General features: G+C 41.1%; 1 protein-coding gene across 1 annotated transcript in view; it reads right to left on the minus strand.

Annotated features, from left to right (window-relative positions):
* The window catches only part of ADAMTS9 (ADAM metallopeptidase with thrombospondin type 1 motif 9), a 361,962-nt gene that overhangs the window by 143,437 nt on the left and 202,735 nt on the right, over positions 1-15,790 (minus strand). Inside the window, exons 19-24 of the mRNA XM_075321378.1 lie at positions 11,448-11,574; positions 11,162-11,372; positions 8,868-9,032; positions 5,629-5,793; positions 3,823-3,942; positions 1,882-1,971 (exon numbers count right to left, since the gene is read on the minus strand). Coding sequence (XP_075177493.1) covers positions 1,882-1,971; positions 3,823-3,942; positions 5,629-5,793; positions 8,868-9,032; positions 11,162-11,372; positions 11,448-11,574 — 878 coding nt within the window. The remainder of the gene's footprint in view (positions 1-1,881; positions 1,972-3,822; positions 3,943-5,628; positions 5,794-8,867; positions 9,033-11,161; positions 11,373-11,447; positions 11,575-15,790) is intronic.

Below are 15,790 nucleotides of genomic sequence, written 5' to 3' on the forward strand. Positions count from 1 at the left end.
CCCACCACTGATTGGTTGACAGTGTGCAGAGGAAACTGGCAAACAGGGATGGGGGTGGAGTTATACACAGCTCAGCATTCCAAGATCTGCTACATCTACACTAGACTATACAGGGATTTTATCAAAACTACACCAAGGAGCTGTCACGGTTGTCTCTCTGTTGTAGAGATTAGTGACAGGTTCTGGGCCAGCGTCTCTTTGACTTGAGACTGCAGATTAAATGTATTCTCTTTCCTTTGGGAAGGAGAGGGTTAATGTCAGTATTCCTTGCCAGCAGCATTCTCATTACCTTTCCAGGTGTTTCCGGTTTGGACCATTCCCAGTCCCTATATACACCCTCTGCTCCCAGTAGAAGGTGCCGGTTATTCTTACTCATTTGGATGCTTGGCCTGAAGGTGGAAGGAGCTGGTAGAACCCTCTCTGAAAATTGCTGAGTAGGCTTTAGTCTTAGTGCAGCAGTCTGTTGTTGTTTCCCCCTGTTTATCTTTCCTTCCTTTGGTGGTTTATTAGTGAAGCAGTGAGGCTAGCGTCCCTCACCTGCCAGCTCACTAGCCAGAGCTATTACAGGGTCTGTCAGGGTCTCAGGTATCCTGTTTGGTGACAGGTGTGGAACCTGTATAGGGACTGGCTAGGAGTATAGGGTACAGCTGCAAGTGAGTGAAGGAGGTGTCCCATCTTCCACCTCATTAGTGCAAGGGCCCACCGTTGTTGAAGTGTCCCCGGTGTACCTCTTGTATTGAGGAGCATCGCATTGTGCACCATATTGTCACTCGTCAGGAGCCCATTAAGTGACACATTCCAGGAATCACAATATCTGTCTACATTATGCTGCCATCAGATTCCCTTTAAATTAAATATTTAAATATAAAAAAATATAAAAAAGGTGACTGTTTAAGAATAATAATAATAAAAAAAATATATATATACATATATATATATATATATATATATATATATATATATATATATATATATATACATATATACACACACACACATTAATTCTAATTTATAATTATTTTTTTATTATTATTTTATTATTATTATTATATAGTATATATATTGTGCTGTTTAAGTGTCCCTTTATTTTTTTGAGCAATATATATATATATATATATATATATATATATATATAAATATTTATACACACACACACACACATATATATATATATACACATATATATATATATACACACACACACACAGATATATACACGTACATTTTATATATATATATTAAATATACAAAACATATTTATAGCAGCATAACTGTTGTAACATGCAAAACAAAGTTACGCTATTTTTTTTTGTTTTTATGTCATCTGACTCCCTACAATTATTAAATTTATTGAATTTATTATTAATTTATTTAATACATTTTATTTATTTAATTATGAAATGTTAAATAAAATAATGCAAAGGAAAAAATTCACCCCATTCCATTGGAGGCAGGAGACGGAGAAGGTTAGATGAAGAAATGAAGAAGACTATTCCTAATATTTCATGCAAATGTTCTGATGGACAATTTAAAGGCCGCAGCTGTATTATTAGGAGCAGATTCTATAAATGCAGCACGTGACATACAATAAACAGAAATCATCTGTGTTTATTGGCGGTCATGAGATGGAATACGTTCCGCTCATAGAGACGTTAAATATGATTAATGGTTCGTGTCAGGCGCCTGCCTGGTATGGCCGTAATGATGGCATTTTATTTTCCTAAGGTCAAATCCATAGACTAAAGCATAAAGACACTCAACACATGGCCTGAGAATATCAGGGCTGACAGTCTAGAGAGGGGCTGACGCGTTTTAGAACGATGGGGGGGATAATTCGTTCAGTAGGTACAGGAAAGTGACGCATTAAGAAAATATACTTACGGGTGTCCAGGATCCAAATCTCCACTGTGTCTTGCTGTGGACGATCTGTTTGGTTTCTGGAATGCCCGGGCACGCAGCTGTTTCACAGTCCTGTCAAAATGAGTTTGGTTTGTTAGGCGGCTTCCTTTCCATAATTAATGCCTTTTTGAACTGGTTGCTAAGAGGCCGCGTTCGAGGCGGCTTTGCTAATGTCAGTCAATCCACACCTCGGGACACACAATTGAGGCCAAGCCCAGGGTATGGGTTTTTCACATATTTTTATTTATGGAATAACTTTTAAGGGTAGTGCATGAACAATATCTCCGCCCTTTGCTTTCTAGTTGGTGGTGAATGCCACCTAGGGCAAAAACCCAGGACCTATCACCAGGTCAAAGGTGTCCAGTTTTTGCTCATATTATATTCCCTGGATTATTAGCTTTTTTTTTTTTTTAAATTCCCAATAGCCATCATATTTGGAAATATTGGAAATATCAATCTTATTGGAATAGTAAGGAATAACATTGCTGTCGTAGTAAAGGGATTGGGTCGACCAACGACAGAGGCATCTCTTGAAAGGCCCTATGTGATACACTGGATGTCTTAATTCCCAATTTAAGTAATTTACGGCCTTCCATTTAAAGATGACCTATCACCAGATGAGAAGTGAAGTTTTGCGCTTATGTTATTGCAGCTGCTCCCGTGGGGAAAACATTTTTTTGGGGGGTAAATCCATCACACAGTTCCAGATATATTTATCTTTTGAGTTAATGCTATTTTTTTTATGGTCTTTACTAAAGAGGCGTGGCTTACAGGATCCTCCTGGGCGTGTCTTTAGGCTCCTCTGCATTATTAACCTATGAACCATGCCACCTTGATAAAGACCCTAAAGAGTAGTGCTATATTAAAAAAGACCCACATATTTGGTACAATGCAGAAGGTTTAAAATAAAACAACAAAATATGGACTATTTAGGGGAGCAGAGGGAATAAATTTAAAGAAGGGATAACAGAGGGACAGCACAATGCTGCTTTCTATGAAAACACACTTTAGTAATTAATACTAAAGTAGAAATGATGGGAGCGCTTTCCATGGACAGTAACAGGGTGCCAAACATAATATTGGAGCAGAGAGGCTGATGTCGCCACGGCTCAGGTTAGATATCAGCCGCTGCAGGTTCTGTAGATGCACTTGGTGACGCTGCACAGGGAACCTCCCTTCTCCTGATCAGCCCTTACAATTTTTTGTCCTCATAAGGCAATGTAGATGCACCTGGTGACACTGCATAGAAAACCTTCCTGCTCCTAATCAGCCCTCACATTTTTTGGCCACTGCAGGTTCTGTAAATACACCAGGTCGTGGTGCAAGAAACCTCCTTTCTCTTGATCAGGCGTCACAATTTTTTGGCCACTGCACGATCTATTGATGCACCTTGTGACACTGCAAGAAACCTCCCTTCTGATCAGCCCTCACAATTTTTTGGCCGCTGCAGGCTCTGTAGATACATTTTGTGACTCTGCAGAGAACCTCCCTTCTCTTTTTTAGCCCCACAATTGTTTAGTCACTTCAAGCTCTGTAGATACATCTAGTCATGCTGCAGGGAACCTCCCTGTCCTGATCAGCCCTCACAATTTTTCAGCCACTGCAGGCTCTGTAGATGTGCCTGGTGATGCAGCAGGGAGCCTTCCTTCTCCTGATCAGCCCTCACAATTTGTCAGCCACTGCAGGTTCTGTAGATGTGCCTGGTGAAGCAGCAGGGATCCTCCCTTCTCCTGATCAGTCCTCACAATTTTTCGGCCACTGCAGGTTCTGTAGATGTGCCTGGTGATGCAGCAGGGAGCCTTCCTTCTCCTGATCAGCCCTCACAATTTGTCAGCCACTGCAGGTTCTGTAGGTGTGCCTGGTGATGCTGCAGGGACCCTCCCTTCTCCTGATCAGCCCTCACAACCTTTCCTCGAATCTCACCTGAGTGTCTGTAGGCCGAGTTGCTGCATTGCAGTCACTGTCATCCACCACAGCTCCATATGCGCCCACAACGCATTTCACTGCTCTCATCTGATAACCAGGTCCACACGAAGCTGTACACTAAACACGAAGATACAACCGTATTGATTATATCTGTAAGACAACGCTTGGGCAATTCAAGGCAATTTAGGAAAATCTATAACTTTTTCCTCTACATTTCATTTGAAATTGAGGTCGGCTCGCTCACCCACTGGCTACGATTACACATGGCTGATTTGAGGTCTTCAAACATAGAAGTAAAAAGTCTGAAATTACTTAGAAAACTCCGGTACGCGGCACTCAGACGTAAGACTCATTTCTGCATCACTTGTCCTTATAAAAGGGTCTGCCTTTTAACATATTACAGACCCTCACAGCTATGGGTATTTGTCAAAAGGGTCATCTGAAAATATGGACGAGGTCATGTCAGGCCAGCAGACATCCTCTTATGAGATAGAAAAGTAGGAAGCTTCTCCCATTTTCCCACCGGTGGGCCACACTGTATTTTCCCACTATGGTCATTATCTTCCCCTCCTCCAAACTGCTGCTATTTCATACACTTTGTGATCTAAAGCCTCTTTAAAGGGAACCAACCAGCAGGATTTTCATATATAAAGTAAAACCAGTGCTATACTGCCGCTAGGATACTGAATGTAACCATACCTTTTGTTCTGAGATTGGATGTTTCATTTTAGAAATATGTGCAAGTAAAGTTTCAGCAATACACTGCTATTTGATTGACAGGTGCAACAGGAAGGGAATATCTCGGTTGGGTCTTGCTATCTATTCCTGCCCCTGTCTGCCTGCCTGCACTGGAATTAATGTCTATGACGGTGACAGGGGCAGGATGACCGGCAGGCAAACAGAAGCGAGAATATATAGCAAAATCCAACACACATATTCCCTTCCTGTTGCACCTGTCAATCAAATAGCAGTGCATTGCTGGAAGTTTACTTGCACATATTTCTGAAATAAAACATTCAATCTCAGAACAAAAGGTATGCTTACATTCAGCATCCTAGCGCCAGTATAGCACTGGCCTTACTTTACATATGAAAATCCTGTTGGTTGGTTCCCTTTAAGGGCTGAAGTATGGGGTCCGAATAACTTTTGGATCAGTTCCCTTTAAGGGCTGAAGTCTGGGGACCGAATAACTTTTGGATCTGAAATTTGGGTTCCAAATACATTTTTCAATCTGTGGTTTGAAATAATTTTTAGACTTATCTGAATGAAAGGGGACACATTTTTTAAGTAATTGCATGTATATTGGCTAAAAAATACTTTTAGAATTGGGTTTCTTTAAAAATGTTGCACCGTTTTCCTACCATAGACTCGGGGTTGCACTGTCTGTTGCTGGATGCAGAAAGAGAGGAAAGTTTGCAATATTTTTATCTGTCTTTTTAGCTCCTCTCACGATTTATGACCACATCAAAGTTGAATGTGTAGGAAAACGAAGAGCCTGGAATAGCAAAATGGTGCAAAATCTTCCATGGGGTCAAACTCAAGAAATGACTTTTAGCCTCAAATACGTGCACTTAAGTAAAAAAATAAATATATAAAAATAAATAAATAAAAATAAAAAAAGAATTGGCCCCAGATGTAGCCAACCAATTGAAATGTTCACTACTACTTATTTAGGAGCATTTGAGAAGGGAATTTGGGGGATAACCTATTGAACAAGGAGGGGCAAAATTGATGGAACTGATTATATTGAGCGATATAAAATTCTAAAACAAAAAATCTAAACAACCCATGAAATAATCATACCTGGCCCCATGGACCAACTTGCCACGATGCACATTCCTGCTGCTGACAAGTCAGAACCGATACAGGTTTAGTCTCCGGATCACAAACTCTATCATTTACCCGACTTTCTCCAAACTGGCACCAGGTTTGGCGATGTTTGTGACCTTTTCCACAAGTCACGAGACACTGCAAGTAAAGTTACAGGATTTACCATGTGATCTATGCATATGACCATGAGTTTTAGTTTTTTTTCTTTCCTTTTTTTCTTCCTCCTGTTCTTCCAAAATCTATGACTTTTTAATTTTCCTGTCGACATTAGCTGTATAAGTGCTTATATTTCCCTTGAAAACAAGCCTGCGAAAACAGTCACTAGGTAGCGCTGGACATTACTTGCATGAAGTAAATGGAGAGGTAGTCAGACAGGCCGAGATCATAAACCAGGAGGACACGACAGTACATGGAGGGCAGACAGAGACAAGGTCAAAGTACAAGCCGAAGGTCAGGGTTCCAAGAGAGTACACATCAAAATACAGGGAGCAGATGGGGACGTGGTCAGGAGGAAGTTCGAGGTCAGAAGCCGGGAAGTCATAACAGAAACAGGAGGGGACAGGCAGAGATGGGTCAACGACAGTCCAGAGTCGAGAGGCCAAGATCTGAACACTGAGCACCACGGGAGCCAACAGCACAACTGTAACCAGGAAGTACGACTGGCGGCGTCCTGAGCTAACACGCACCCTAATGAAGCAGTGCAATCATCGGGAACAAGAAGCATCTGCGTGAGCACCTCCCAGGACCAGCGTGGAACACGGTGCTGTGAAACAACCAGCAGAGCATTCATCCCGTAAAATGCTCTGCACCATTGGTAACATATACCGGCTCTGCAAGAGAACAATACAGAATGTTCTGCATATAGCACTCGTGACAAAGCAAATCTTTCGGAGCAAACAAATAATATAACACACTATGAAGAAAAAGACATGGATCGCACATCCCAAAAAAAACAATGATCTTAAAGCCGCCAGGCAAAAATTTAAATAGAACATGAGGTTTTTTTGTTACCATTCTGATCAGATTGTATTAAGCCCACTGCCACGTCACGGCAAACCTCTTGAGTGGGTCCCTATACTAAACCTTTTAGTGCGGCACTGTGCACTAACCACCGCTGCAGCGACAAAGCGCCAGCAGGGCAGGCAACCTGGTGCCTCACAGCGCCCATGCTGCAAGGCAAAGCCCCCAAGGGACCCACTCAAGAGGTTTGCTGACTTATGGGAGTCAGTGGGAGGTGAGTGCACAGCTCCTCTCACTGTGTGCTGGTGCTGTGTGGTGGCCGCTGTTGTGGTGGTGTCGTGTCGGTGGGGCGGCGCTGCCTGGAGCTTGGGGGCTTTGCTTTGCAGCATGGGTGCTGTGAGGCACCATGTCACCTGCCCTGCTGGCGTTTTGTCGCTGCAGCGGTGGTTAGTGCACAGTGCCGCACTAAAAGGTTTAGTATAGGGACCCACTCAAGAGGTTTGCCATGACGTGGCAGTGGGCTTAATACAATCTGATCAGAATGGTAACAAAAGAACCTCATGTTCTATTTAATTTTTTGCCTGGCGGCTTTAGATCATTGTATTTTTTGGGATGTGCAATCCATGTCTTTTTCTTCATAGTGTGTTAAACAAATAATATAAGACCCTGTCTTATTTTCAGAGATTAAAGAGGTCCATGGTCCTCCACTTAAGAGAATCCCTACTTGTTAAAAAATCTTCTTTGACAATACGCTGATCACAAAGGAAACCCCAGTAATCAGCTGTGATGTGTGGGAAAGCCTGGCTGTAAGCGTTTCATTTTCCTGCAACGCCCCAACAGGAAAGATAAAGTATTACACTTTTGAATCAACGGATTGTCTATATAAGCCAGGACAGGATGGGTCCTCCAGAGCAACTGCTCTTCACTCTGATGTATGGGACATGACCCCCTCAATTAATGCAGAATTCCCTAATAGGATATTTAAAACATATTTTTTTTTATTGGACTACTAATTTTAGCTTTGAAGATATAAGACCATTCGTGAACACTTTTTCTTCTGACATCATAGATAAAATTTGTTTGAGGCATTGGTGAGAGCACACAGTGAAGAAAGTTAAGAATGATATGGGTCTCAAACTCATCCATAAATATTTTGGGAAGTAAAAATGAAAAACATTTTTATCATTTAAGGGATTCACAAATGTCCCGGGGTATGTAATGACAGGACAGGGGCCCTTAGGCTGGCCCTCAGACTTGAGACTCTGCGCTGTCCCTCATCTCAGAGGTAGGCTTGATGGTAGCAAGGTCCGAGCCCCCAGCGTGACCCTAACTCCTGTCCAAGCCCTGATCTTACTCCCCCTCTCCCACACCATCGGGACAGGCCGGTAAACACAACGACAAAACCCCACAGAATAACATGGACAAGGGAGAATGGAAATTCAAAACACACAGAAGAGATAATATGTGTACTGAAGAGTAATGAAAAAGGGGGTAAAGTAATGCACAACAGGGGAATGTTCACACCACTCAAAAGCACAACACGGATCACCATTAAGAGGATAACCACCAAGATCGGGATCGCTGAAGCTATCATCGGCATATACTGGAAGGAAGCTGTGCTTTAAATAGGGAGGAGACAACTGCATGTGGCAATTAGCAACCTGAGCTCTTAGGTGCTACTCACCAGTCTGCAGGAATTAACTCCTGCAGAGTTCAAGACCAGTGAACCTGAACCAGCCGACGCCCGGCTCTGTCTGCACAATAAAGAAGCCTCAGGTTGCTTGTCAGACTCTGTGGTGTGAACAGTGCCTGACAATGCTGTGCCGAACATCACATGACAATGAGTTAATACACTGGGATTCATTCAATTTTCGCATCTATTGACCACGATATAGCGGGGGATTTAGAGAGTGTCTCTTACTTTGGAGGACTCAGCACATTCCTAGATTACTTGTACAAGCTATTGAATTGTGTAATGCTCGATTTCACCTGTAGTAGCGCTGTGAAGAAATTGCTCACAGCTAAAAATGATCTACTGGAGCAGCAGGACTTCCTGTGATCACCCGACCACCAAGAAAAAAGGGATTGCTCAATGCGGACAGATCTCTTCTGATGATATCCAGAAATTGGTAGAAGGACACAAAAAGATGACCTATGATTTCAATATCCAGTATTTGAACCATTTTCTCAATGGGCACTACTGGAATTTTCTACCAAATTACCGCTCTCAAACATGAGGTTGTCTCACTTACGTCTGACCAGTCACCTGTCTTCCACTGTGGGCACAAGACATCGCTGCATCTCTGTTCCGTTTGCCGTTCTTGCTGGCTGCACTTGGAATCGTCGAGAACTTCGCGGAAAGAGTTGACGCACGCTGCTCTCCGTCTCCTTGTGCCACTTCCACAACTTTTTGAGCACTGTGTGGGAAGTCAGGATTTCAGAAGCATAAGTTCAAGATGTTCCAAGCAATAATCGCACTGAACCACATAATTGAGACAAACAGCTAAGAGATTTGCAAATTATATGGAATTATCAACATTTTGAAGGTCGGAGATGAGGACCACTAGGTTATGATTTATCCAATGTTCCCAGGATGCGTACATTTTTCATTTACTCTCTGAAGAAACATGCTGCTAGCCAGTCAATAACTTGAGGGATCTACAGATGTGTCCTTCCTTATCATTCCTCTTGGTTCACTGTATGTCAGCATGAGTGGCATGAGAAGACCAGCTTTATAAAAAACACATGAGTTCCTGATATTCTGTTAGGAGATGTTTATTCTATATGTGTCTTTATGTTTGTGCCCAATGGTTGTGATGTAATTGTAGTCTGTGGAGAGTTTTTCTAGCATGCCCCAATAATGTATTAAATTTTTATTGTGAAAACTAATGCCCTTATAGATATGCAAATTTACCGATAAGGAGAAAACTTCTCCCTTAGATCCTAGTCCTTGAAGAGTGACTAAAGTTCTTCTTTTAACTTAACCATTGATCAGTGCTTGTAAAGTTATGAACCCTTGTAATGTATTGCCTTACCGTATCCTGCTTCATTTTCCCCCCAATCTCCACGCTGAAAGGACTGTTTTAACCACCTCGTTCATGCACTTAGAGTAGCTGTTTTGAATTGCAGATCCAACAAATATCTGTGCTACTGTGTGATCTACTCCCCATCCAAACTCTCTCCCTATCTGAGCATGTAGGAGTTGAGCAGAGATGCTCACGCAGGAGTATATTTAGACCTGTAGTTAAAAACAGTTTGTTACGCTAGGTACAGGGAAGTACCAAGCGAACGGCGAAAGGGAAACCCTATGTCTAGGGAAGGGGGAGATGGTGACCCCTGATCAAACCTACTGCTGGTCCCTGGGGTCCCTCACCACCCTAGATAGGTTCCACACGTATGCGCTGAGCGGGATACCTGACACTAGGTATCCCTAATTCTGGGCCCTAAATAGGGAACGGATGGGATGAGCTCTTTGTCAACCCAACTAAACACTATAGAAGACACAAGTAGGACACACAGGGGGGCAAATGCATGAACTACTTATCCACAAATGACTCAGGTAGGAGTTCAGCGGAGTTTTCAGCAATGATACCACAGAGGAGTACAAACCTCTTGCTTTCAACCTAAGCTTGAAGGAACTGAAAATATCACCAGCACCAGTACAATAAAGGGAAGGGTATTTAAGCACCAAGAGAATTCTGACGATCAGCAGCTGGGTGGAGGCGAGCTCCTGCTGATTCCAAATGGGAGAAATGAATCCAGCAGGAAAGGTATCTATACCAATGAATACTGACAGCAGGAACAATGGAAAGTCAGGGAGTACTCTGCGCAGCCAGACACTGTGACCGTCTATGGGCAGAAACCACATGACCGTCTGTCACCCATGACAAATCCGTGACAGACTTTGAGAGAAAAAGAAGCAAGATAATGTAATGGAGTATATGACAAGGATTAATACCTTTGCAAAGACTCATTGCAAAGTTACTTTTTAACAAAATTTTCAGAAAACCAAGAATGGACATTAGAGATGAGCGGACCTGTGGAAGTTTGGTTTCACAGGTTCAGCTGAGCTTTAAATTCTGATCTTTTTCGGACCCGAACTTGACCTGAAGGCACTGATTGGCAGCTAGGGGCTCTGCCCACATGCAGTTAGCCATAAACAGGTCACTTCCGGGGGTGGGTCGTGGGGTTTCCCCATTTTTTTGTTTGGAGCACACTACAGCCGATCACGCTGTTGTTATCCACAGTGTGAGTCATTCAAACACTGCAGGCGGCTCGCACTGGGCTGAGCACCACGTGTACCCGAGCACAGCGATGCTAGCTAGAGTGGTCAGCATACGTAAAGCATCTGAACTCCAAATCCGAACTCTGTTTTTTGTGTAAAGTCAGTGTTTGGTAAGAACACCAAACCTCGGGTTCGCTCATCTCTAATGGACACATCTGTATTGACCACATTGTATTGGCCATTATTGTGATGACCAAATCTCATGTCTGTCAAGATGGTCAATGCTTAGATCTGCTCTGAGTCTGCTTAGTCAATACTAACTTCTGACCAGGCTGAGTAGCTCCATCTTCCGATGTTACAGTCCACGTAACATTTCTCCTTGCTGTTGGGTTTCTGGAGACCATTGCAGAACCGATCGTCTACCTTCTCCATCTTTCCTTCCGCCTTTATGACTTTCGAACAGTAGAAATCGAGTGTTCTGTAGCCCGGGCCGCACTGGGCCGAGCATTCGCTCTTTCTGTCTATGTGCCACCTGTGAACATTTTGCTGTTAGTGCTGTCCGGGGTGCAGCATGTGTTAATAAATGACTAATCCCTGGATAAATTACCTTAATTCACAATCAGTATTGCAGGACTCGGTAATGAGCTCAGGCTGCGAGATCCGATCACATCTCTGATCTGAAACCACCAAATGATCAGAGTCCCTGGAACATATAGGCTTTCTTTTTCTTTCACCTGTTGAAAAAAATGTATCCAGGCCATTATAGGTAAGGGCCAGAGATACCGCTCTCTATAATATACTCATCCCATAATACAATAACCATAATATAATGATTTAATAACATTGGAATTCCCCCCTGCTTCCATTGTTTTCTTGGACTATTTTGGATGTTCCGCTCTTCTGGCCTAATAAGGAGCTATAGTATATTATATATATATATATATATATATATATATATATATATATATATATATATATATATATATATATATATATATATATATATATATATATATATATATATATATATACAGGGAGGACCCCGGGGTGGAGCACGGTGCTTCCGGCAGAGTTAGGGCTGATGTACTTATTTATATTTCTATGGACCCATGCTATATTTCTGTGCGTTCCCTGATCGTATACAGAAGCACATGGACGTTTACTAGTAGATACTGTAGAAATTTGTGATTAATAATTTTGACAAGCTCCATTATATAAACTACGAAAACCTTATGGAGGCGCCATGGAGATCTCTAGTAAGGATAACACGCTGCATGTACATAGCAATGAGCAATATACAATATATCAAAAACATGAATAATCAAGACTGGCGTCTCTTCATGTTAAACTTAAGGGTACTTTACACGCTGCGACCTCGCTAGCGATGTGAAATTCTAGATCGCAACTGCGATCTTTTGAGATCGCACATAGGTTATTTTACGCATGTGTGATCTCGAAAGATCGCACTTGCGATGTAGCATTTCACATCGCTAGTGAGGTCGCAGCGTGTAAAGTACCCTTTAGTTAGTGTTTGATATAGAAAAAGTGGTTATAGATCTGTATGTGTTTTTATTAGACAGACAAATATACAGATAGCTAGATATAGATAAAAAGATAGACAGAAAAATAGATAGAAGGATAGATAGATAGATAGATAGATAGAGGGATAGATAGATAGATACTGTAGATAGATAGATAGATAGATAGATACTGTAGATAGATAGATAGAGGGATAGATAGATAGAGGGATAGATAGATAGATAATAGATAGATAGATAGATAGATAGATAGATAGATAGATAGATAGAGGGATAGATAGATAGATACTGTAGATAGATAGATAGATAGATAGATAGATAGATAGAGGGATAGATAGATAGAGGGATAGATAGATAGATAGATAGATAGATAGATAGAGGGATAGATAGATAGAGGGATAGATAGATAGATAGATAGATAGATAGATAGATAGATATACTGTAGATAGATAGATAGATAGATACTGTACAGTTAGGTCCAGAAATATTTGGACAGTGACACAATTTTGGCGAGTTGGGCTCTGCATGCCACCACATTGGATTTGAAATGAAACCTCTACAACAGAATTCAAGTGCAGATTGTAACGTTTAATTTGAAGGTTTGAACAAAAATATCTGATAGAAATTGTAGGAATTGTCACATTTCTTTACAAACACTCCACATTTTAGGAGGTCAAAAGTAATTGGACAAATAAACCAAACCCAAACAAAATATTTTTATTTTCAATATTTTGTTGCGAATCCTTTGGAGGCAATCACTGCCTTAAGTCTGGAACCCATGGACATCACCAAACGCTGGGTTTCCTCCTTCTTAATGCTTTGCCAGGCCTTTACAGCCGCAGCCTTCAGGTCTTGCTTGTTTGTGGGTCTTTCCGTCTTAAGTCTGGATTTGAGCAAGTGAAATGCATGCTCAATTGGGTTAAGATCTGGTGATTGACTTGGCCATTGCAGAATGTTCCACTTTTTTGCACTCATGAACTCCTGGGTAGCTTTGACTGTATGCTTGGGGTCATTGTCCATCTGTACTATGAAGCGCCGTCCGATCAACTTTGCGGCATTTGGCTGAATCTGGGCTGAAAGTATATCCCTGTACACTTCAGAATTCATCCGGCTACTCTTGTCTGCTGTTATGTCATCAATAAACACAAGTGACCCAGTGCCATTGAAAGCCATGCATGCCCATGCCATCACGTTGCCTCCACCATGTTTTACAGAGGATGTGGTGTGCCTTGGATCATGTGCCGTTCCCTTTCTTCTCCAACCTTTTTTCTTCCCATCATTCTGGTACAGGTTGATCTTTGTCTCATCTGTCCATAGAATACTTTTCCAGAACTGAGCTGGCTTCATGAGGTGTTTTTCAGCAAATTTAACTCTGGCCTGTCTATTTTTGGAATTGATGAATGGTTTGCATCTAGATGTGAACCCTTTGTATTTACTTTCATGGAGTCTTCTCTTTACTGTTGTCATCCGTGGACGCCCAGGCCTTTTTGAGTTCCCAAGCTCACCAGTCAATTCCTTTTTTCTCAGAATGTACCCGACTGTTGATTTTGCTACTCCAAGCATGTCTGCTATCTCTCTGATGGATTTTTTCTTTTTTTTCAGCCTCAGGATGTTCTGCTTCACCTCAATTGAGAGTTCCTTAGACCGCATGTTGTCTGGTCACAGCAACAGCTTCCAAATGCAAAACCACACACCTGTAATCAACCCCAGACCTTTTAACTACTTCATTGATTACAGGTTAACGAGGGAGACGCCTTCAGAGTTAATTGCAGCCCTTAGAGTCCCTTGTCCAATTACTTTTGGTCCCTTGAAAAAGAGGAGGCTATGCATTACAGAGCTATGATTCCTAAACCCTTTCTCCGATTTGGATGTGAAAACTCTCATATTGCAGCTGGGAGTGTGCACTTTCAGCCCATATTATATATATAATTGTATTTCTGAACATGTTTTTGTAAACAGCTAAAATAACAAAACTTGTGTCACTGTCCAAATATTTCTGGCCCTGACTGTAGATAGATAGATAGAGGGATAGATAGATAGATAGAGAGATGGAGAGATGATAAACACAAGGTTGTAGATAGACAGACAGAATGACAGATAGTTCTCTGATAGAAATATGATGTTGATAGATGAATAGATAGACAGATAGATAGAGGATGGGTGGATGGATAGATTATGGATGGATAGATGGATAGACTGATGATGGATGGATGCATAGATAGATTGATGATACATGGATGGATAGACAGGTAAACAGAAGGCAGTAGATAGACAGAATGACAGATAGATAGTTCTCCGATAGAAATATGATGTCGATAGATGATTGATGTATGTATCGATGAATAGATAGACAGATAGATAGATAGATAGATAGGTAGATAGATAGATACATAGAAAGATTGATAGAGGATGGATAGATTGATGGATGGATGGATGGATGGATGGATGATGACTGTATGGATAGATTGATAGACAGATGATGGATGGGATGGATAGATAGATGATGGATGGATAGCTAGATCGAAGGATAGATAGATGATGGATAGATAGATGGATGGACAGCTAGATGATGGATGGATAGATATATTGATAGACAGAGGATCGATGGATGGATAGATAGATACATAGATCAATAGGTAGATAAACTGAAGGTAGTAGATGGACAGAATGAGAGATAGTTCTCTGATACAAATATGAACTAGATACACAGACAGATAGATAGAGGGATAGATAGATAGATAGATAGATAGAGGGATAGATAGATAGATAGATAGATAGATAGATAGATAGATAGATAGAGGGATAGATAGATAGATAGATAGAGGGATAGAGGGATAGATAGAGAGATAGATAGATAGATAGATAGATAGATAGATAGATAGAGGGATAGATAGATAGATAGATAGATAGAGGGATAGAGAGATAGATAGATAGATAGATAGAGAGATAGATAGATAGATAGATAGAGAGATAGATAGATAGATAGATAGATAGATAGATAGATAGATAGATAGATAGATAGATAGATAGATAGATAGATAGATAGATAGAGGGATAGATAGATAGAGGGATAGATAGATAGAGGGATAGATAGCTAGATAGATAGATAGATAGAGGGATAGATAGATAGATAGATAGATAGATAGATAGATAGATAGATAGAGGGATAGATAGATAGATAGATAGATAGATAGATAGATAGATAGAGGGATAGATAGATAGATAGATAGATAGATAGATAGATAGATAGATAGATAGAGAGATAGAGGGATAGAGGGATAGATAGATAGAGGGATAGATAGATAGATAGATAGATAGAGGGATAGAGGGATAGATAGAGAGATAGATAGATAGAGGGATAGATAGATAGATAGATAGAGGGATAGATAGATAGATAGATAGATAGATAGAT

The sequence above is a fragment of the Anomaloglossus baeobatrachus genome, chromosome 8 (genome assembly GCF_048569485.1).
Source record: "Anomaloglossus baeobatrachus isolate aAnoBae1 chromosome 8, aAnoBae1.hap1, whole genome shotgun sequence".
NCBI lineage: Eukaryota > Metazoa > Chordata > Amphibia > Anura > Aromobatidae > Anomaloglossus > Anomaloglossus baeobatrachus.